We start from the raw sequence: 21,677 nt of genomic DNA on the forward strand, positions 1-21,677 counted from the left end.
GTTTAACCGTCAAGTTTAAAAAGTCTTGATTTTAGACTGCCCCTCAGATTTATTTCTGCAGAGCCTTGCATATATCATGAAACATACAGTATGTCTCTTAAAGGTAGAGGGACTCCTGACCATTAGGTCCAGTCGTGACTGACTCTGGGGTTGCGGCACTCATCTCGCTTTACTGGCCGAGGGAGCCATGTGGCCAGCATGACTAAGCCGCTTCTGGCGAACAAGAGCAGCGCACGGAAACACCGTTTACCTTCCCACCGGAGTGGTACCTATTTATCTACTTGCACTTTGACGTACTTTTGAACCACTCGGTGGTTGGCAGAAGCTGGGACCGAGCAAGCTTGACCCAGGAGACGACATACCTGTTGCCAAACACAAACAAGCACGGAGTTAGAAGGGTTAGACAAGAGCATTTTCAAAAAACCAATCCATCTGTTTGCCAGAAAAGGTGGGAATGTGAAAAAGCTATTCCAAAGGAAATGAATGATAAATTTCCCCGGGCCATGCATGGCTGCAATGAAGACAGACTTGTGGTCAAGTGCACACCTTTGGGGTGCTATCCACAATGCTTCCACAAACAATTGGTTTTGTTGATTTGTTACCCCCTAAAATCAGTTATCTAAACACAACATATTGAGAACTGCAGTCAAGTTTCTAGGCTAGTTTCCACTCGAGCCACCAAAGTAGGCTCATTCATCTAACTGGGATGTGTCTTATCAACACAGTGTTGCGTCCAATGTACTATACACACAAAGTCGATGAACTTTGGGCATAAAAAAGGAGATATAGATATGGTGGCTGGGGACAAAGAGGGCAGTGTCCTCCAAATTGGCAACCTACAAGAACAAACTGTTGGCAGTTGCAGCGCCTGCTGTAGGTATAGAGATGAATGGGGGAGAGACATGTTTTGTTGCAGCTGCGGCAGATGAAGATGTCTGATTGTGCTGATTCAGGTGTACCACTGTGTTTTTCTCCTCCCCTCAGTGGTCATTTCTCCTCGTCATTGCTAGTAATACACAATTTGACTGCCTGTCTCCAGGAACTTCGGTCATCTGCAAGGGATTTCCCCATGGTGTGGTTAACGTCACTAGCCTTTGTGTCACATTTGCAGACATCTGTGTAACACAGAGATGGTCTGCCAATTGGCCGGGGGACTGAATCTAGCTCGCCATAGAGCACATCCTTGGGAATCCTGCCATCTTCCATTCTGTGGACATGGCAAAGCCAGCATAGGCATCACTGAGACAGTAGTGCAAACATGCTGGGAATACGGACTTAGGAAACAAAGATGGTTGGCATTCTGTCCTGCCATGTGATACCCAAAGTCCTCCAGGCACATATGTGGAAGGAGCTGAGGCATCTCTCCTGATGGTTGCCCACGACTCAAGTCCATAAAGCAGCATGCTCAACTCCTTAAAATTACAGGCCATTACTATTTTTGCGCATGTTCCAACTATACATGACTGTGCATAAATGAATTGCAGGGACCCTGAAAGCAGCAAGAAAAGGGCTCCTCCATTGCGTGCCATGACCCAAAATGCAACCCCCAAACAAATCAGGGGTTGACTGTACTACACAGATAGTACTGCACTCCTTTGCACATGTCATAAATGATTTCTTCTGTATCACCTAATTTTGGGGGAAGGATTGCAATAAACATTGTACATAATGTTTATGTTGGGAATGTCAGTTGGTGCAAGATTTTTGGTATTTAATTTTGATAACAGTATTACTGAAGAAACTACTGTTTGTTGTCCAAATTTAACATTGCTGAATCTTTTGATGATACCAATGTAAATATATTGTCAAAAAAACTGGCTTTATAGATGATCTTGGCAGCATGGAAAGTAATTGCAACCCATTGGGAAACAGCCCCAAATCTTACACTGGATGCTTGGTACCACTCACTCTGAAATATAGCTATAATGGAGCAAGTTATGCGTAATCTGAGATTTTGACAAGGACTAGATCCTCCAGCCACTTTTATATGATTTGGCATTCCCTCATGACATATGCAGGGGAACCATCATTTCCAAGACAACCCTCGTCACAAACCTGGCAAATCTGGAAATACAGTTGCAATCGAGTTTATTCAACCCCCACCGCAAAGCAGATTTATTATCAAAATTTACATACTTTCAGCTGTTTGCAATGAGCAAATCAAACCAAAGCAATTGAAATAGCTCAACACAACGGATGCTTCAAGTGGTTTCCCCAAATTCAGCTGAAAAGGCAACTTATACAGTGGTACCTCGAGTTAAGTACTTAATTCGTTCCGGAGGTCCATTCTTAACCTGAAACTGTTCTTAACCTGAAGCACCACTTTAGCTAATGGGGCCTCCTGCTGCTGCTGCGCCGCCGGAGCATGATTTCTGTTCTCATCCTGAAGCAAGGTTCTTAACCTGAGGTACTATTTCTAGGTTAGCGGAGTCTGTAACCTGAAGTGTATGTAACTTGAAGCGTATGTAACCCAAGGTACCACTGTACTGGCTTCTCCAGTCTCACTATTATTCAACCCCTTGAATGGAATTCCTCGCAACAGCACAAAAACAACAGGTGTTGTCTCAAGCACACCCAGTGCAACTCATCAAGGGCTTGAAATAAGGACCACCATTTTTCGGAAGACATATTTGCGTGTAAGGCCCGCTTCCACTGGAAAAATGCAGCTGACTTGTAACCTGAGCTTCTGTGTCTGTAATCTGTGCCACTGTGATTACAGTTCATGTGCATTTGTGATGTCTGCCTCAACCTTGTATCCCTATGGAGAGGTGCCTGCAGTTACAACACATGGCTAGCAAGGGAAGTGCAAGGCCATATGGGCTGGCGGGCATCAGAGAACCTTGGAAAGAGTTGCAGGGGTTCTTGCTTCTAAAGAAAGGTATCTCCCTGTGTGACCTTGGCTCCTAAATGCAAAACAAGAGTCCTTCTTCCTGCCATTTCTATCAGAATGTCAGAACAATGCGATTAAAAAACTACTTATGCAAGGGCCAGGGGTGAGGCGCACAACAGTGGGGGAAGATATATGCATAAAAAAGTAAAAGAATCACTTTTCGCATCTCATTGGCATCTCAATAAGGACATGATTCAAGAGAGTAAAACTTAGAAAAAGGCAGAGTACAGCAGGCCAATGCTCTTTGTAAACCATTAAGCAGCAGGGTGTAGTTCAACTTCTACCAAGTTTGTCCAAAGCCTCTTGCTATTGGTGCTTGGGATATCAGGTCCAGCAAACTCCCATTATCAACACATTCAAAGCATGCGTGAATGTGCACCCAGGTGCCGCTTTCGGAACTGGGAGAGGGAGGAAGAGGGGAGGAATGGGACGCTGTGTAATGAGGTGGGCTTCTAGAGTGACCTTGACCTAGCTGAAATCCACATATCATGTAAACTCAGTGCCATTAAAACTGATTCACAAGGGACATGGTTCTTTTACTCGATGGGCATCCCAGCCCTACTCAGACACGAGTCTTGGGTCTCCTAACACTAGCCCAGTGTTTCCTCAAACTTGGGTCTTCAACTGTTGTTGGACTACAACTCCCATCATCCCTAGCTGGCAGGACCAGTGGCGCCCCAAGTTTGAGAAATGCAGATCTAGTCATTTGAAACTGTCACCTCCAGGCAACCTGCCAACCCACGGTATTATTAATTCTATAACAGCACCTACAGCTATTAGCACTGGTCTTACACTGTATCAGAGGTACACAGACCCCACCAACAGGTGGTTTCCTACAAAAAGGGCTTGTCCTTTGGATTGGTTCTGGACTAATTGGTTTTGCAGCTCTTGGTTTTTTTATGTTTATGTGATTTTTATTTATCTGACCTCTTTCATTCCCCAACCATTTGATTTCCTTAGATCGCAAGCCTGTTTGGGACAGAACTATTACAAATTTATGGGGTGGGGTGGGGAGAACTGCTGCAAGTTGCCTGGAGTCCCTAGGACAGAACAATAAATTAAATTAATATGTGACAGGTCATTTGCACACCATGCCAGCTTCTCCTAAGTGACATAATACCAAAAAAGGGGAGAAATGAATGAGTCAGGAACAGGAAAGCAGGTACCAACCTCTTTCATCTGTTATGGGATGAAGAAGTGAAAGAGTGGTTGAAGAATGCTCTGGAAAGGGGAGGAGCCAAATGGCTGTTGGTTCCAACAGTGACCATGTAGAACGGTCATGGAAGGCTCCGTTAGCAAGGGGCCAGTGCTTGCTGCTCTCTTTTAAAAACATTTGAGCTTTAGCAACTAGCTTTCCATTTTACTCAAGCGCAATCTGTCACTGGCTGCGAGGTTGGGAAACTGATGCAAGAAAATGCCTTCACGGGAAACCTTTGGCAAACTATCGGGGGGGGGGGGGAAACGGACACAAAAATCCCACTGTTGGGATGCAGCCAATGAGGAGCTGATTGTAATTGTATATGAATTGTGCCTCTTCCCCAGATTGGGAAAGATGGTGGCAAACGAATGTCCTCATCACACAGGCAGCGAACTACTCCAGGTGTCTACAGGGATCACTTTTTGATAACTGGCAGCTTATTCAGTGTGGCAGGATTACAGCAACCTGTATTTTCATTAAAAAATAATAATGCTACACTTTGATTTGCTGAATTTGTGTTAAGTCTCTAGTCGGATTTATTTTATTTTTTTTGCTGTTGATGTTGTGGAACTGGCTGTATTGAAGAAGAAAGCTATGCTGTCCTTGTTCTTTTTTAACCTTGAATGTGGAAACAGACAAGAAGGGGTAGAAAAACCCCCAGTAACTGCACTGAAAAAAGCAGGGTACTTTTAAACCTTGGGTAATGTCCCCAAGTAGCTTTGCTTACAATAAGTGCACCTTTAAAGCACACACTCATTTACTCCAATGCAATATAACCTAATTGGGATTGCTCAATTGCCTGTGCCTTTCAAGTTAACTGCCTGGTGCTTTTTTATGATTGAAGGGCAGCCATCGGGTAGCATCATTTTTAAAACTTCACACTGCATCACTATTACATTTCATATTATCATGCACTTCAAGTGCATTTCCATTTGATTGCTGCACTGCAGCAATTAGAGTTTAGAGTTTGGACTTGATAGCCCGCCTTTCACTCCCCTTAAGGAGTCTGAAAGCGGCCAACAATCTCCTTTCCCTACCACCCCCACAACAAACACTCTGTGAGCTGAGTGAGGCTGAGAGACTTCAAAGAAGTGTGACTAGCCCATGGTGTCTGTACATCGTGGGACTCAGGCTACAATCCTGAACACAATGAAGCTGCTTAAATCCTATCAGAGTGAATGGCATAGGAGTAACTCAACTAGGCACAGGATAGCCACCGACTGACACAGTCCAGAGAAATTTACGTATATAGCAATCCTAGGCAAGTCTACTAAAATCTAATTTTCAGTGTGTTCCATGCGCTTACTGCCTAATAAGTGGGGTTTAGGACTGCAGTCCTAGCTATGCTTCTGTCCCACTGAAATCAACAGCACCAGTTAGTTGTGAGCTGCCATTTCAGTGGGTCTCAGGAGTGAGAAGCTTGCTCTGGATCAGGGACAATATTTCCAAGACCAGTCCTAGGTTGGCTGTAGTCCAAGTATGGGGGTAACTGGAGAGACCTCAAAATATTCGGTCCACTAAAATCAATGAGCATAATCCTATAGGAAGCATTCCTGCCTGAGCACCAGCAGGGGAAAAAAGCCAGTGGTGCGCTCCTCTGTAGCTCCCTGCTTCTTTCAATGGAGCTTGCATGGGAATAACTTCTCACAGGATTCTGCCCAAAATGTGTTTCCGGACAGCCGAAATCCCAAATGTCTTGAGTTAACTGAATGCTATGGGCAAGGATCCCATGGATTTCAAAGAGGGTGAGATACTCAAAATCCTGGCTCCATCGACATTTGTGTGTGGATTCAGACCTGTTTCCCCACCATCACCACCTGTTGCTCAGTTCTTTTACTTGACAGTTTTCAGTGGTCACCTTAAGGGGGGCAATGTGGCCAGGTCTCTTCCACAACAATACTTCTGGCAAGCTAAAATGTTTCTGCCTCTACAGTGCTTATGGGATTCTCCCTCCATGGCAGATGACAATTCCACATGGATTCTGCTTACAAAGAAGGCGGGAAATAGCCATTTAAATGTCTTCTTTGTGCAAATCCCGAATTCCCCCTTTCCTCACCAAAACGCTTTCACTGTCATTAGATCTAACATGAATGGGCAGTAAAACTCTTGAATTGGATTATACATGTTTTGAATTACCATTTGCACTTTCAGGGCCACCTCATCTCTTTAGTTAGCTGGTTTTTACACTGCTTTGTTACCACCTATGGCTGAACCAAACAAAATGTGATTTGGACATAGCAAAATCAACAGTACTTGCTGCTAGAAAGGCAAACCCATCCGAGTGCAAGAGAGACCTGGCAGCAATAATAGAGCAACTTGGCTAGCAAGTTTATTCTTGCCAAGGTGCATCTCCTTCTCAGCCTGTTTGTGTGAGGTGGGGAGGAGTAGCTGAAGCCATCATTCAACAAGGAAAAGAGGAACCACCACCACTGTTCTGAAGACTCCCTGTCCACCTCAGACAAAAGAAGTCTCAACCTTTGAACCTCAGCTCACCCATGACCACTACTGAACTGCTGGTCCAACACAATTGGATCCAAAATCTGAGGTTATTGCCTTTTGAGGATTTCTTTAACTTTTCATGCTGCAGCAACAACAACGAAGGGCCCTCTGTTCTCCTAGTACCAAAGCAGCTGGAGAAAGGTAGCAGTAAAATAGAAAGGACCAAAAGAAGCAGTTTACTTGGGACTAAGGCTGCAGTTCCCAAGGACAGAGCTGCAGGTGACATTCAAGAGCACTTGCTCTCCTAAGCAGATGCCCTCAAGAATGAAGCCTCTGAACTCACTGGGACCCATTTCCCTGTCAACACGCAAAGGCTCCAGATACACGGCTGCAATCGGAACACGCAGTTTATTTGTAAGTTTCCCTGAAATGAGTTCACAACCATGAACGGGACATTCTGCAGGTGTCCAACCCTCGCCTCCCCCCCCCCTCCACGTCCATTCGCAGCTCCCAGAGGAAGGCACCTGCTAGACACGCGAGTGTGACCCGCCCTAGGCAACGTGTGAAGCGGCCCTCAAGCGGGAGAACCCGGAAAGAAGAGAAACTGTTACCTTCTCCTTGCCCCCACAGTGGCAGCAGACGGTACCCAGGTACTTGAGGGTCCTCCAGGGCAGGAGAAGAAAAAGGGGACCATGGACGAGGCCAGGAAGGCCCGCCACATGCGCTGCCCGCGGGCGCAGGGGACCTCCATGGTCCTGGGGAGGATGGCCGAGGAGGAGTCCGAGGAGTATCTCCTGGAGCCGCCTCCGCCACTGGCCATGGCTAAGAGCTCTCGGCCAAGCCCAGGCCCAGCCATAGCGCTGCTCTTGGGCGGGGAGGCGCGCAAGCCGAGCCTCAGCGCACGTCCAGGCAGGCGGCCGCCGCTCCAGTCAGAGGCTGCCCCTTCCCCCTCGCGGCGCAGGGGAGAAGGCGGGCGGGATTCCTCCCTTGGTCGCCTCACGATTTGCGCGCCAAGGCGGAGAGCGAGCCCTCGTCAGTCTCTCCGGCAAGTCCAGCCCCTTCCTCTCTCCTCGGCTCTCCAGGCTCCCCCTCGCCTCCTCCCAAGCGGCCCTGCGCGCTTCTCCGAGGCTGCCTCGAGCAGATGGAGGCGAGCGAGCGAGAAAGCCACGCGCTTGACAGGGGGCGGAGGGAGGAGCCGAAGGGCGGGCAGGCGGAGGCGGCGGCGCGATCCTGGCACTTGCTGAATGGCGTGACGCGCGGGCTGTCCCTCTCTTCTCCCGCTCGCTTATACGGTTGGAGTCCCAATCCAGCGATGTTTTCCCAGCCGCTCTCTTTTTCTCAGCAGATCTCTGTGACTTGCACGCCTGATGGTCGGGCCGGGGAGGAAGGACCCCAAATGGCAAGAAGGAAAGGCGGAAGAGCAGAGATCGGCCTCCCTTCACCCCCGCCCGGCTCGCCTCTTTTGCATGCCATTTTCCCTCTCTCTCTCTGTTTTCCTTCGTGCTCTATCGGAGCAACGAGGCATAGGGAGCAGCCCCAGAGGGACACGATCCCCGCCGATTCAAGGCTGCTCTTGAAACCCAGCGTTTGGCCGGGATGGTTAGCCAGCATTGTTGTTCTTTTTTATCACTGCTCAGATCTGAAAGCAATCTTTGGCTGCGGGCAGGGAAGGAGGCCGTGGGGTCTGGGGAAATGAACGAAAGCATTGCAGTAACAAGGATAGGAATATGCTTGGATTTTGCGAAGCCTGCCTCCCCGTGGCTAAAAGTGGGGATGTCCCCGCAAGTGGGTTTTGGTGGTCCTGGCCAGGAAGTAAGAATGGAAGGCTCACAGTGTAAGGCAGGACTCTTTGTACCTTCGCGGGCACCGCCTTCTAGGAAGCGATGGAGACTAGCAGTGCCAATTCCTTTGGTCATGCACTAGCAGAACTTGGGACGCCCTGCCCAGGATATGTAAGGGCATAAATAAGGGTTCAGCAACCTTTTCCAGCCGTGGGCCGGTCCAACGTCCTTCAGACCATGTAGTGGGGCAGACTATATTGGGGGGGGGGATGAATGAATTCCTATGCCCCACAAATAACCCAAAGATGGATTTTAAATAAAAGCACACATTCTACTCATGTAAAAACACACCAGTCCGTGGGCCGGACTGAGAAGACGATTGGGCCGCATCCAGCCCACGGGCCTTAAGTTGCCTACCCCTGGCATAAATCACCCACCTGAATAGCAAAAGTTACAAATAATCATCCATTTTCATCTTTATGTGCCCCAAACTGTGGAAAAATGAATTAATCCATCTAATGTATCAGAGAGCCTCCAGCTACATCAGTTTTAGCTAAACAATTATGCAACTCGGTCCAGTGTCCAACCATGGTTCTGTCATTTTGTCGCGTCAAAATGTAGAATTAGAAAAACCACCTCATTCCTTGAGATAACCACATGCCCCATATAATAGCAGAAAATATTTCACTTAGCTGTTATGTAGTTTATGGCTATTCTTCAGTGAGCTCACCAAACCAAAATCATACAGATTATTAATGAGGGAGAGGATGGAGACAGCTATTCAAATATATCAGTAGCTGAAGGAATGCTAGCTTACTTCATAAGACGTACATTCATAAGACGTTCTTTCTCTCCCAAGACATCTGAAATCAGGTCCAATGAAGCCTTTGCGTGGTCCAAAATTTGTAACCCCCACCCCACCCCACCCCACCCCATGGCTTTGCCATTTTAAGACTTCTCTTAACTTGGGGTAATTGTTTTCTTTTTCACCTTACACACATTAGCTTGAGAAAACTTATAAAGCACTCCCATTTCCAAACTGGGCGTTGGAAGGTCATGGGTTAGGACTCCAAATCTGCAGGGGTGAGGTAGTAGAATTTTTACCTTTTGCCTAATGCCTCTTAACACTGGAAAGAAAAAGGACCATCTACCAAGCCCAATTTCCGTCAGGCAGATGTTTACCACTGATACTCAAAATGTATTATTTTGTTAAATGGGAAGGGCACAAAGAGTAATATGTCAAGCTAGCATCTTTTAAATCCAATGGTATCAAAACTGAAGCAAGCTTTGCTCTGAATTTTCTTTTGGAGTTATTATGCTTCACGGGTAATTGCAACTATATCAACAAAATGCAATTTTGGATCTCACTTCAAAATAACCATTACAAATGTCTGTGAATTTGTTTTAATTCTGTAATCTTTTGCTTGGTGTTCATAATATGGTTGATAGTAGTAAATTGAACAACAGAGTCAGACAGGGAATTATGCAGCACTCCCATACAAGTCAAGTTATAGAAATTGACCTTTATTTAACACAACTTTTTTGTTTTCATACAAAGTGACTTTTTTTTTAGTTCAGAAAATCCATGTTGCAACAGTACCGGTCTGTTTCAATCGTACCGTTGAAGTCCAACTCTGGCCTCCCTCTTTAAAAAAAATATATGTTGTCCCTCAACTTATTAACAGTATTTTAACTAAGAATTTATCAATAGCCTTTCTACATTTTTCCCTCTCTCTCTCTCTCTCCTGTATTTTGAATTATAAAATAGTATCTGCAAAACAGAGGTTTAAATTTCCAACCAAATTTTGTCTTTGAACAACTGTGCAAGAAGAATCCCTTTTTTTTTAATTAATGCAAAAAGAAAGCAAAAACTAAAAAAAAACGGAAGGGGAAAAATCAGAAGAAAGAAAACCTATGTACATAATGAAATGTTAGGAGCAGTCATCACAAATATAGTCCTACTTAAATGATACTTGAACAGTAAAGTTACATTACCTACAAAACATGACATGCAATTCTTTACGAAGGAAAAAAAAAGATAAACACACGGTTGGGAAATGAAGTCAGAAGTGCAAAAAGAAACATAGAATGGAATTTGGTACAGTGAGAAGATACATATTGTAACAAAAAACAAATAAACAAAACAGACACACACTACATTTATCGACAGTGGGAAAACTAACAAGTTACAGGACCACACTAGAGGTTGTCAGATCCCTACAACAGAGACTGCAATTCTAATTAAATAAAAATCCCTATGGCTATTACACACCAAAAGAACAAAGCTTGAGCAATGTAAGCTTCCAATTACATAGACTACCTAAATGTGATAAAATAAAGTGGTCTCTAGGCACAGCTATTAACCCTTATGATTTACTGCTTAATGTAGGCCCAGCAACCCAAAATTATTATTCTGAATACACAATGAGCACAGTTTGATCAGATACACCATGACATTTAAATATTAACCCATGCATAAAAGAAGCCAATAACTTTTTTGAACAGACAAAGGAGTTTATGAGATACAAACAGTGGCCTCACCCATATATTGGAAGAGTGCTTCTCCCCCCTGGATTCACTCCCCAAATGGGTACCTAGAAGAAAACCCATTCACAATCCACGCAACTGATTGTTCTTGAAGGTAGAACAGCTCTTATGGAAGGACAGAACCACACTTCGTGAAAAAGTCATGCTCACTCAGCTGAGTAGGAACTTGACACTGTTGCGTTTGGTTTTCTTCGTATCAGAAGCAGAGGAGAAATAAGCAGGGGGTTACTGGGGAAGGGGAAGCTGAACAGGTTGCTTGTTTTAAAAAAATTCAAGTAAACATGAACCACCAAATACTTGGGATTGGGGGGGGGGGAAGAGGTTTTTGTAAACGTATCCTAAAGGGTTTCTCTCTCTTTGCAGCATCACAGTCTCATGAAAAAGAAATTCTGCATTCATTCATTTGTATAGGAACAAATGTAGAAGAATTCTGCCAGCGAAAGGCCTACCGCCTTCCACGGGTGCCTCACAGATGTTGTCCACGACGACTCCAAATTGTACCAACCATACAGGCAGCTAAGGGTGGACCAAACAACACCCACCGCAAGCAACTGTTTTATGTACGAATCTGTTGCAGCGTTTCAGTCACTTCACTGCATATGTCTATAGGGGGCCGGCTGGAATCCACAGGACCTTGTTTTGTTCTTGATCAACTGTTGTCATGATCTGAGTGCAAATGATCGAAAGAGGGCCTCCCTGGACAATCCCTGCGAAAAGAAGGATCACACACACACCAATCAATCAGCATGCTTGTTTACCGGGGGGAGCTGAATTTGCACTAGCGCCAAGAAATCTAAACACACTGAAGCAACAAAAAGGAAGGGGGATTAATACCCCCCCCCCTTATTGGTGGGGATGATGTTCCACCCTTTCTCCTAAGAGCTCAAGGTGGTCATATGTAGGACACCCTCCCTTATCCTCACAACAACCTGCAGAGAACCAGGCACGTCAGTTGGGCTTTGTTTGGTTTCTCACCTGTTGTCACTTATCAGTTCAAAAAGTGGCCTGCCTCTTTGGCAACAGGAACAACAACCTGCCTGTTTCCTTATAAGCATCTCCACCACCAGGTATATGAACTAAACCTCGATGTGGCCCAGGAATCAGGATAATAAAGGGAGGTGCATATACAGAGTGTGACTCTCTATGCGTTCTAACTGTATGGACTTTGAGTGTTGATGGTGGAACTTGTAGGACCCAAGTCTTGGCATCTTTAATGGCATTCAGGTGTCCTCAACTATGGTTCTCAAAGAATAGAGACAAAGAGTGAAGCAGAGACACACAGAGAGACATTTAAGATGTAGATTTTTCAGGAGACTGAAATTGCGTGTTGTTTCTTTAAGGGGAATGGTTTGAGAGTGACACAGGGAGAGGCCTAAGATAAGGGGGCATCTCTTTTTGTAACTCCCATTGAGCTCTGGGAAAGGAGAAAGGAACTGGGCTTTCTGGCTTTCACTTTTCTTTACCGTTTGTGGAAGCAGAGTTCTTTTTGCGGTTAGCAAAAGAAATCAGTGTTGAAGAAGCCAAGCTTCTGAGAACCTTCATCCCTGCTAAGAAAGCCTTTGCTGTTGCAATACAGCTAACAAGAACATGGCAAGAGGAGAAAGCAGCCAGGCCCCACGAGTATGATCCTCTAAGACAACTGTTTTGTTACTGAGCCCTCCGAAAGCTATTTTCAGTGGCATCAGGTGACAAAGTTTACATATTAAATCTAAATATGGTTAGAGGGACCCCTGTTATAGCATAATAAACCTCCATGGCTGAACAGAAGGCTAAGTTTGGTAGCAAGGCAGAAATATACAAAGAGATGATGGCCGTAGCAACAAGCCACTATTTACTAATATAAGAAGATGGGCGTTTATGGGGATCAAGTTAACAGAAAATACAACACACTGGTGCTCAGTTAGAGCCCATTAAATGCTTTTAGGGACATCCAAGTTGGATTTGCAAGACAAAGGATCCAAAGCACAAGGGCAACTTGCCAGGAATTTCCTACCACCCCATTCTGGGGGATTCAGAGTTAAACACTTAAAACTGCATTTATGATCAAAGCCAGTCATAGTTGCTTTGTTGTTTTACCACAGCAGTATCAGTGGAGAAAAATACCAAAACAGCAAGCGTCTATCATAAGGATATGTTGGCCTATTGCAAAGCCTCTTTCTCAAGCAAAGTGTTGCAGGGTTACTTCATCCAATAATCTTGCTGCACTCCAAAAAAACCCTGACTATTTAGCATGTCTCCACTGCACGAATCCCACTGATTCCCAAGGCTGAGAGGGAACATGCCATTGAGACTCCTTAGTAGGATGCCACAGTGGATCTGCATGCATAAATTAAGTTCCCTGTTTCTCCCTCAGTTTATCTCTAATTCTACCAGGAAATGAACCTTTCTGTACTTTTTGAGGGAAGGAGGGCAGCTAGCCCTTGGGGCTGAGAGAGTAGCCACCACCCCTAAAGCTTGGAGGAGGAGGGGAATTCCCCTCAAACCTCCAGAAGCATGTCAACAGACAACAGTAAAGCAAGGGGCGGACCAATCATGGAGTGATGGGCAAACCCAAAATGGAACTGCCTCCAGGGGAAAAAATAAAATAAAATCATACTTATTGGTTGATTTTGTCATCTGCAAAACTGTCTTGAGCTCTGGGAGGTGAAGCATTACTTTTGTGAGACCAACTGGCGTCCAGTGTCTCTGGGTGTTCTTACGTCTCCTGAAAATTCTCATAAAATGGGACACCCAAGACGCTGAACTTGCTTATTTCCTCCTCCCAACCTCCCTCTCGAACCCTTTTTCTTTTGTGACCTGTTCTTTAAAGTTGTAAGCTTGAGGGCAGGGACTGCATTTTTTTTATAAAAAATAGTGATTTGTACTGTGCATATGAACCAACCACACAGTCCCAAGAAGTCATAGAAACCAGGATACAGACCAACAGACAGAATGTCTTCCATCTTCACACACAAACTAAAATGCTATTAGCCATTCTCCACAGTGTCTTCCGCAATCTGCTTGCAGTCCTTACTCGCTAATACAGTAGTACCTTGGAAGTCGAACGGAATCCGTTTCAGAAGTCCACTTGACTTCCAAAACATTCAGAAATCAAAGTGCGGCCTCTGATTGGCTGCAGGAAACTCCTGCAGCCAATCAGAAGCCCCATCAGACATTCAGCTTCCAAAAATAGTTCGCAAACAGTCACTTCCGGGTTTGCAGCGTATGGGAGCCAAAATGTTCAGGAACTAAGCTGCTTGAAAACAAAGGTACGACTGTATTGGAAAAGGGCCTTGCATTAAAATGTTGCACAGGCAGTATCTTGGACACAGTCAAGTGCCTAAGTGACTAAGCAGGGGCTGGCAGGACCAGTTTGCAGCAGCAACCTATGTAGTTGGAAATAGCTATGCACCATTCTCCAGACTGTAGCATCACTGCCGCTTACCTGGATCGGACTGGGCAGCTGCAAGCTCTGCCCCCCACTCCTCTCAGATGCTTCTGCCAGCTTTTAATGCCCGACATTGCTGGGTTTCCTATCCCTTGAGCTGACCATTCGGGAAATCCTACCACGTAATACAGACTTATTGATTGTTCCCTTTCTTCGAAGTAGAACATGTTTAGTGCTAAAAGGGATGATTTATAATTCTTCTGGTTATGGGGAACTAGGTGCTATACTTTGACCTACACACATGTGACCGCTAAAGGGGGGGGGGGAAGAATGCTGTTGCAAAAAATTACACAAACACACATTAACACAACCAGCTAGAGGAATCAGAAGCTAGCCTTCCACTTTGCTATTGTTTCCTTTGGCATACAAACCTGTGAAGTACTTGTTATATTCCTGTTCTATCTTCTGAGCAGTCTCAAACTGTTCTTTGGAATGTTTCTGCGTAACTTTGTCCCTCAGGAAGATGGGGTCTTTTTGCTCTCTAACACAGAAATGTAGAAAAAGCTCGTTAAACACTTAATTTTTCAGGGGACACAAGGCAAACCATTAGGGAGCTAAACAGATTTGCAGCCCATTTTAAACAGCATAGATGGTGTGTAGAGACCGCCACCTGGTGTCTAGTATAGGAAGGCTGCTTGACACACAAACTGCAGCAGCAGGAGCAGCTACCAGGGGTCAGCAAGCTTTTTCAGCAGGGAGCTAGTCCACTGTCCCTCATACACTGTGGGGGGCCGGACTATATATTTTTTGGGGGGGGGGGGATGAATGAATTCCTATGCTCTATAAATAACCCAGAGATGCATTTTAAATAAAAGCACGCATTCTACTCATGTAAAAATACGCTGATTCCCGGATCATCTGTGGGCCGGATTTAGAAGGCGATTGGGCCGGATCCGACCCCCAGGCCTTGGTTTGCCTTCCCATGAGCTAACCTTTGATCTGCTGCAACTGGCAAGGCAATGTGCTATGATCAACAGTCACCTACACAGAGGCAGTGCTGTCAACTGTGACCGGAAAGCACCCTTAGGGCACTGGATGGCTGTCCAAAACCTTTATATATAGGAAACTCCGTTTATAAATGTTGCTTAAAATCCTAGATTTCAGTTATCTTTTATGAAGCGTAATTGTAAGAAAGCAAGCATTGAAAATTGTTGTGCAAGGTAGATATATGGAGTGTGAGTGCAGCTGCCCCACAAAGCCCAGTGGTTGCCACTTGGCTCCCAAAGCTGGCTTGCCTCTGTCACTCCACCTGGGCCTGGATTCCTGTTTTCTTATCAGAGCCACTTTTCAAAGTTACTTCTTCTGTACGGAGATCTCTTCCCTCTCTTCTCCCTCTCCCCCACTGGCAGTTTCATCTTGCCAAAACCTTGGGGTACTTGTCCAATTTTCACATCTTCATTCTCTCTCCAATGCCTCCTGACCTTTGCACCTCTCCCTCCTTGCAAGGGTTTAAATATCATGCTGGCAGGGAACATCTGATGGGCACCTTGTTGGCTACCCCTGGTTTAAACAGCTTCTAGGGCGCTGACCCGGCTTCTCCCTGTTCCCTTCCTAACTGCCTTACTTTTCTTTGCAAATCCCGGGGTCCTGTTCTTAATGCAATTATTGTACAGTACACCTTGGCCTCAAGGAATTTTAAAAGCATTAAAAATAATAGCCACAAAGGACTATATATGAATATAAGGTAAAGGTAAAGGTACCCCTGCCCGTACGGGCCAGTCTTGCCAGACTCTGGGGTTGTGCGCCCATCTCACTCAAGAGGCCAGGGGCCAGCGCTGTCCGGAGACACTTCCGGGTCACGTGGCCAGTGTGACATCGCTGCTCTGGCGAGCCAGAGCCGCACACGGAAACGCCGTTTACCTTCCCGCTGGTAAGCGGTCCCTATTTATCTACTTGCACCCGGAGGTGCTTTCGAACTGCTAGGTTGGCAGGCGCTGGGACCGAGCAGCAGGAGCGCACCCCGCCGCAGGGATTCGAACCGCCGACCTTTCGATCGGCAAGTCCTAGGCGCTGAGGCTTTAACCCACAGCGCCACCTGCGTCCCATATATGAATATAATCCAATGCAAATCTGTAGACCTCATATGGAAAAAACTACCCTTTACCCAGCATATATTATTTATACAGTGGTACCTTGGTTTACAAACATTCCTGTTTACGAACTATTCGGTTTACAAACTCCGCAAAATCGGAAGTAGTGTTCCGGTTTGCGAACTTTACCTCGGTTTATGAATAGAGGCCGAATGGTGGAAAGGCACTGCCGGCAGGAGACCTCATTAGGGAAAGCGTGCCTTGGTTTAAGAGCGGATTCGGTTTAAGAACGAACTTCCAGAATGGATGAAGTTCATAAACCAAGGTACCTCTGTATAGCATAAGCAATGTACAAAAATCAGTTCTGCAGAGAAGGCAGATTTCTTCTACTTTGCCCAACGTATGCATAATTAAAAACACGACAACCTTGTGTGATCTGATTAAATAAAATCAAGCCTTTGATAATGTAGTGCAGCCCCATACTCAAAATTCATAGAATTTCGAAGTGCAACCTACACACATCTACTCGGAAGTTACCCCTGAATGGGGCTTACTCCGAGGTAAGCAGATATAAGACTGCAGCCTAAATGGCATGTCTAAGTGAAAGCAGATTTCCTGTTGCACACGAGAAAGCACCGGAAGCACGCCATCCTCCAAGCACTACCCGAATCCCTACAGCCACCACCCGGCCCACATCTCACACTTACTTGATCTGCTTGGCATTTTTGTAACGGACAAAAATGACGATTGGGTAGATGTGAATGCTGTGGAGCCGCTCGATGGCATGAGGAGCAATGTCCAAGAGGCAGTGACAGTCCTGATAAAGAATAATCGATTAATGATATGTTCAAAGCATTTCACGTGCATTCACTCAGCAACCCTTACAAACAGCTATGCAAGGCAGCTCAGTATCATTAGCCCTCTTTTGCAGAGGAGGGGGCTGGACAATAGCAGCTCACTTTAGACTATCAAGGAAATTCACAAGTGTCCCTGCAGCTTGCCTGCTCTCTCTGAGACAGTGCTCGAAACTCCCACTGTTCCAGGCGCATTTTGTGACACGTAATTTCATTATTGTGAGCAGTTTCTGAGCTATGGGCACAGTACTGCACTTGAGATTTCAGATTAAAACTGCAGTGGAAGGAAAGGGGGACCCTTTTTCACTCTTCCCACTTCCAGCTACTGTCTGAAAACTGGAGAAGAGACCCTCTTAAGAATATTAGGGGGCGGGCAGGGGAAGGACTAGACCATGTCAAAAATGAACAGAATATTTTAGCTGCAGTTCGTTCATTTTCAGATTTGTATTCTTGTTATTAAAAAAGCACACCTAGACATTCCGTTGTTGCGCCCATAACCTGGGTTTAAGGTGCCATTTAGCTTCTAGCTTTCATATCTCTCTTTCTACCACTGCTCTGAGACACCATTCTGGTTGCGTTCCTATTCTCTCTCTGTATTTCTGTACTTTTTGCTTGACCCATGCTACTTCACTCTCTCGCTACTTCACTCTCTCCAACAGAAGGAGCCAGGAAGTGCAAACACCTGACTTAAAACTCATCACCAGCCTAATATTCTCAAACCTGCCTCTCCCCAAGCCGTCTTTCCTATCTGCCCAGTTAACAATGGAAGAGGAGCCTGCTGGACCAAAGGCCCAGCATCTCACAGTGACCAGCCAGATGCCTTTGGGATGTCCAAATGCAGAACCTGAACACCATAGCAAATTTACTTAGGCCCAAGCTAGTTGTGATGGAGGCAAGCGGCATGCTCTTATTTAAACATACGTCTCCATTAGTGCGGCGGGCAGGGCATGCTTTTTTACCATGGAAGTTGTGCTCAGGTGAGCAGACCTGAAACTTCCAAATGGCCTAAAAGCACTTTTCTCATCAGCTTGGTTTACTTCCAGTAGCAGAGCTGGCCTGAGAAAAAAGTTCCTCTAGCAATGGGACATGGAGAGAGGAGGTGGGAAGCTCGGATGGGTGCTCTTCCTGATAGAAGAAGCAGAAACCTCCCACTCCTCACCTGAGATTAATATTCTACTGCCTTTTAATTGTATCTGTGGGAAGGGGGTATTGTTTTACTGTTTTGATTTATTTATTTACTTGTTTTTATCCTGTATTTTATTCTGTGAACCACACTGAGATCTTACGATGAAGGGCAGCATGTAAATTGCATGCGAACAACAAATGGCTTTGAGGTTTATTACAATCCCACACTATGTAAGTGTTGTTAAATAATGATAATATTGGCTGCCATGTTGCATCAGATTTGGCCCATGAAGTGTAAGCTGAAGAACAGGGATAGAAAGTTCTTCATTTTGTCCAGTGTGCCATGGAAAGTTACTGCCATATGCTCTGGAAGTCAACAACATCCAAGGTTAGACTCGAACACAATACTTGCTGGCTCACCTACTTAGCCACTTTAATCTAGGGATTACAGAATCAAAACAGCACATCAATCCAGTTTTTAAATATAAGAATGTAAATGTAATTGAGAAAGGCTCATATTTCTATCTCCTTGTGCATTGCCTCTTCTCCAAAGAGTTCAGATAAGTTTTTGTGTGGTTCCAGACTGCCTCCCACTCGAGAAGCTGGCAGGCCCAAACTAGTTTAGCTACAGCAGAACTGTGGGTGGGTGCCTTTTTTAAGAGGAAAAAATATAACCGATGGTAAAGTTACCATAAAAAGAGAAAGAGAAAGAGAGAAGCACCTTCTCTGTTATCTCCTTTATTGAGGCAACAGTTGTCACATCGAAATGTCCACTCCTACGTTTATAATCTATGAATAAACAGTCTTTCACACCCCGCTCGATGGCTTGTTGAGAAGCTTTCATCACCTCTGTTTTGGAAGAACAAAAACAAAGATGGTTTATTCATTTTTACTTTCACAGGAAGATGGCATTCAGATGCTTCAGACCCAAGTTTTCCTTTGCACACGTACAGTATATATATAAAGCACGTTAACATTTAAACCAGTTAAAAGCAATCATTTGGCCTTACGTCTACTGCAGGGCTTAAACGGATCATCAAGGAATATGCACCCACAGCTGCACATTCCCCACAATGCAATATTTGCACAAGCTAATACCATGATAATGTCCCCCCCCCCTTCTAGAATGGGGCAGGGTAGTGGGATGTTACATTACGACAGAGAGAAAGCAGAGAAAATTGCCAGGTGTGGGGGGGAAGCAGCACTGTTGTCGTCTCTCCTGCCTCATTCAATGTAGGACCACACACAGAGTCTTGGGGGAAAGCAAGGAAGCTGTTGCAGCAGTTGCCCAGTTGGCTCTGTAGCATGACAACTGCTTCATAAACCCATGCTTTAATAAATCCATGCCGGGACAACTGTTTAATAAGTCCGTGCTGTCAAATGAGGATTTGCAGGCTGCATGCATAGCTGTCAAGTAGCGCTCTCCCCAAAGGAGCAAGCAGATAAAGAGTTTAATAAATTGCACACGAGGAAAGGGAGACTGTGATGCTAAACGCTGCACCATCACTTGGTACTTCTGCTTAACCAGGTGTGTGAAGCAGCACCTGTACCTTGGCTGATGTGGCTTGTATTTACTTTCCTTTTGAATTGAAAACAAGGTAATGACGTTGTTCACAACTCATATTTAGCAATTTCCCACAATTGAGTCTTTCTGGTCTGTGTCTTCCCTATACACACTGGAAAGAAACAAAATACGACTCTTGGATCAAGTTCTCTGTCCCAAACCAGGGATCATTGTTTGTTTCCCTCCCAACAATACATAGCCCATACCTGTTCTTAGATTACTGATCCAAGTTTGTTGGGAGTGAAAAACAACAACAATTTCTGGTTTGGAGATAACACTAAACTGGGTATTGTGGTTTGTTTCCTCTGTGTGCTGTAGGGGAGAATAGTACAGTAAGGAGAAGAGACTTAGAGGAAAGAGAAGGAAGAATTATAAGCTGAAGAGGGAGAGGAGGAAAGAATACCTGAGAACACAGAGCAGCACAATGGCCAAATGGGCAAAGGAAAAGAGGTATATTAGAAGGGAATTCTTGCTGATAGAGGATGTGTGTCACCTAAATTACCCATAACACCTAAGCAACCATTGTTTTTCTACTGCTCCCTCTGGAGACCAACTTTTTATTACTAGAGGACCTTCAAGTGCTGGCATATTTACCTAGAGGACACCGACAAAATTTTCCTGGAGATTCCTTGACTAGCATGTCCTTCACAGCATCAAGTAATGGCCCTAGAATAAGCACAGGCCTAGGAGACGTGCAGTCCACTTTCTGGACTCGTTGATAAGCAAGGTTTACAGAGTCTGGAGAGAAACAGAGAGTTGCTTAAATGATCAGGAAAATAAATAAATAAAAGAATGCAACAGCTCAAGGGCCCATGATAGTGAAGGTAACTGAGGTGTGGGACAGTCGCTGTCTGAAAATTGTGAATCTGAATTCTCTAACAATACAAAATCTGAATTGAAAAAAACCAAAGCCCGAACAGATAATACAGAAAAAGTTCATTGGGAACAACTGGAGACACTCCACGTTCTATAGCTAATGATCCAAATCCATACTTCATAGCTACTGTGAGTAGCAGATTTATGGGGACATGTGGAAATATACTTTAAGAAGGGTTATGGGACATGCCAATCAGTCTTGTATGTAAAAGATTAAATGTGTGAGAGAAGAAGAAGAAGAGTTTGGATTTGATATCCTGCTTTAGAACTACCTGAAGGAGTCTCAAAGCGGCTAACATCCTCCTTTCCCTTCCTCCCCCACAACAAACACTCTGTGAGGTGAGTGGGGCTGAGAGACCTCAGAGAAGTGTGACTAGCCCAAGGTCACCCAGCAGCTGCATGTAGAGGAGCGGAGACACAAACCCGGTTCCCCAGATTACGAGTCAGGCATTTGGGTAGCACCAAACAGCTTTGAACATGCAGCGGATATGGCAGGCTGACTCTCCCCCGCTCACCCTGCCTCAACTCCTCTGTTTTGTTTTGTTCTGAAACCCAGTCATAGGCCCTCCTTTAAAGGTAAAGGTACCCCTGACCGTTCGGTCCAGTCATGGACGACTCTGGGGTCACGCGATCATCTCACTATATAGGCCAAGGGAGCCGGCGTTTGTACGTAGACAGCTTCCAGGTCATGTGGCCAGCATCACTAAGCTGTTTCCGGCGAACCAGAGCAACGCACGGAAATGGCGTTTACCTTCCCGCTGGAGCGGTACCTATTTATCTATTTGCACTTGACGTGTTTTCGAACTGCTAGGGGGCAGGAGCTGGGACCAAACAACGGGAGCTGACCCTGTTGCGGGGATTCGAACCACCAACCTTCTGATCGTCAAGCCCTACGCTCTGTGGTTTAGACCACAGCACCACCCATGTCCCATGAAGGCCCTCCTTT

The 21,677-nt window shown here is 45.3% G+C and overlaps 2 protein-coding genes across 8 annotated transcripts in view; both read right to left on the reverse strand.

The window, feature by feature from the left end:
- The window catches only part of LOC310844374 (uncharacterized protein), a 72,638-nt gene extending 65,282 nt beyond the window's left edge, over positions 1-7,356 (reverse strand). The window contains exons 1-2 of the mRNA XM_083738561.1: positions 7,139-7,356; positions 298-362 (exon numbers count right to left, since the gene is read on the reverse strand). Coding sequence (XP_083594687.1) covers positions 298-360 — 63 coding nt within the window. The 5' untranslated portion in view covers positions 361-362; positions 7,139-7,356. The remainder of the gene's footprint in view (positions 1-297; positions 363-7,138) is intronic.
- Positions 7,357-9,811: 2,455 nt separating this feature from the next.
- The window catches only part of LOC310844259 (disks large homolog 5-like), a 99,820-nt gene continuing 87,954 nt past the window's right edge, over positions 9,812-21,677 (reverse strand). For all 7 annotated transcript variants that reach the window (XM_083738174.1, XM_083738171.1, XM_083738173.1 and 4 more), the window contains 5 exons: positions 20,450-20,593; positions 19,013-19,140; positions 17,020-17,129; positions 14,654-14,763; positions 9,812-11,562 (listed from right to left, as the gene is read on the reverse strand). In XM_083738174.1, the coding sequence (XP_083594300.1) occupies positions 11,459-11,562; positions 14,654-14,763; positions 17,020-17,129; positions 19,013-19,140; positions 20,450-20,593 (596 nt within the window). In that variant the 3' untranslated portion in view covers positions 9,812-11,458. The remainder of the gene's footprint in view (positions 11,563-14,653; positions 14,764-17,019; positions 17,130-19,012; positions 19,141-20,449; positions 20,594-21,677) is intronic.

The sequence above is a fragment of the Podarcis gaigeae genome (assembly GCF_964106915.1).
Source record: "Podarcis gaigeae genome assembly, chromosome: 5".
Lineage (NCBI taxonomy): Eukaryota > Metazoa > Chordata > Lepidosauria > Squamata > Lacertidae > Podarcis > Podarcis gaigeae.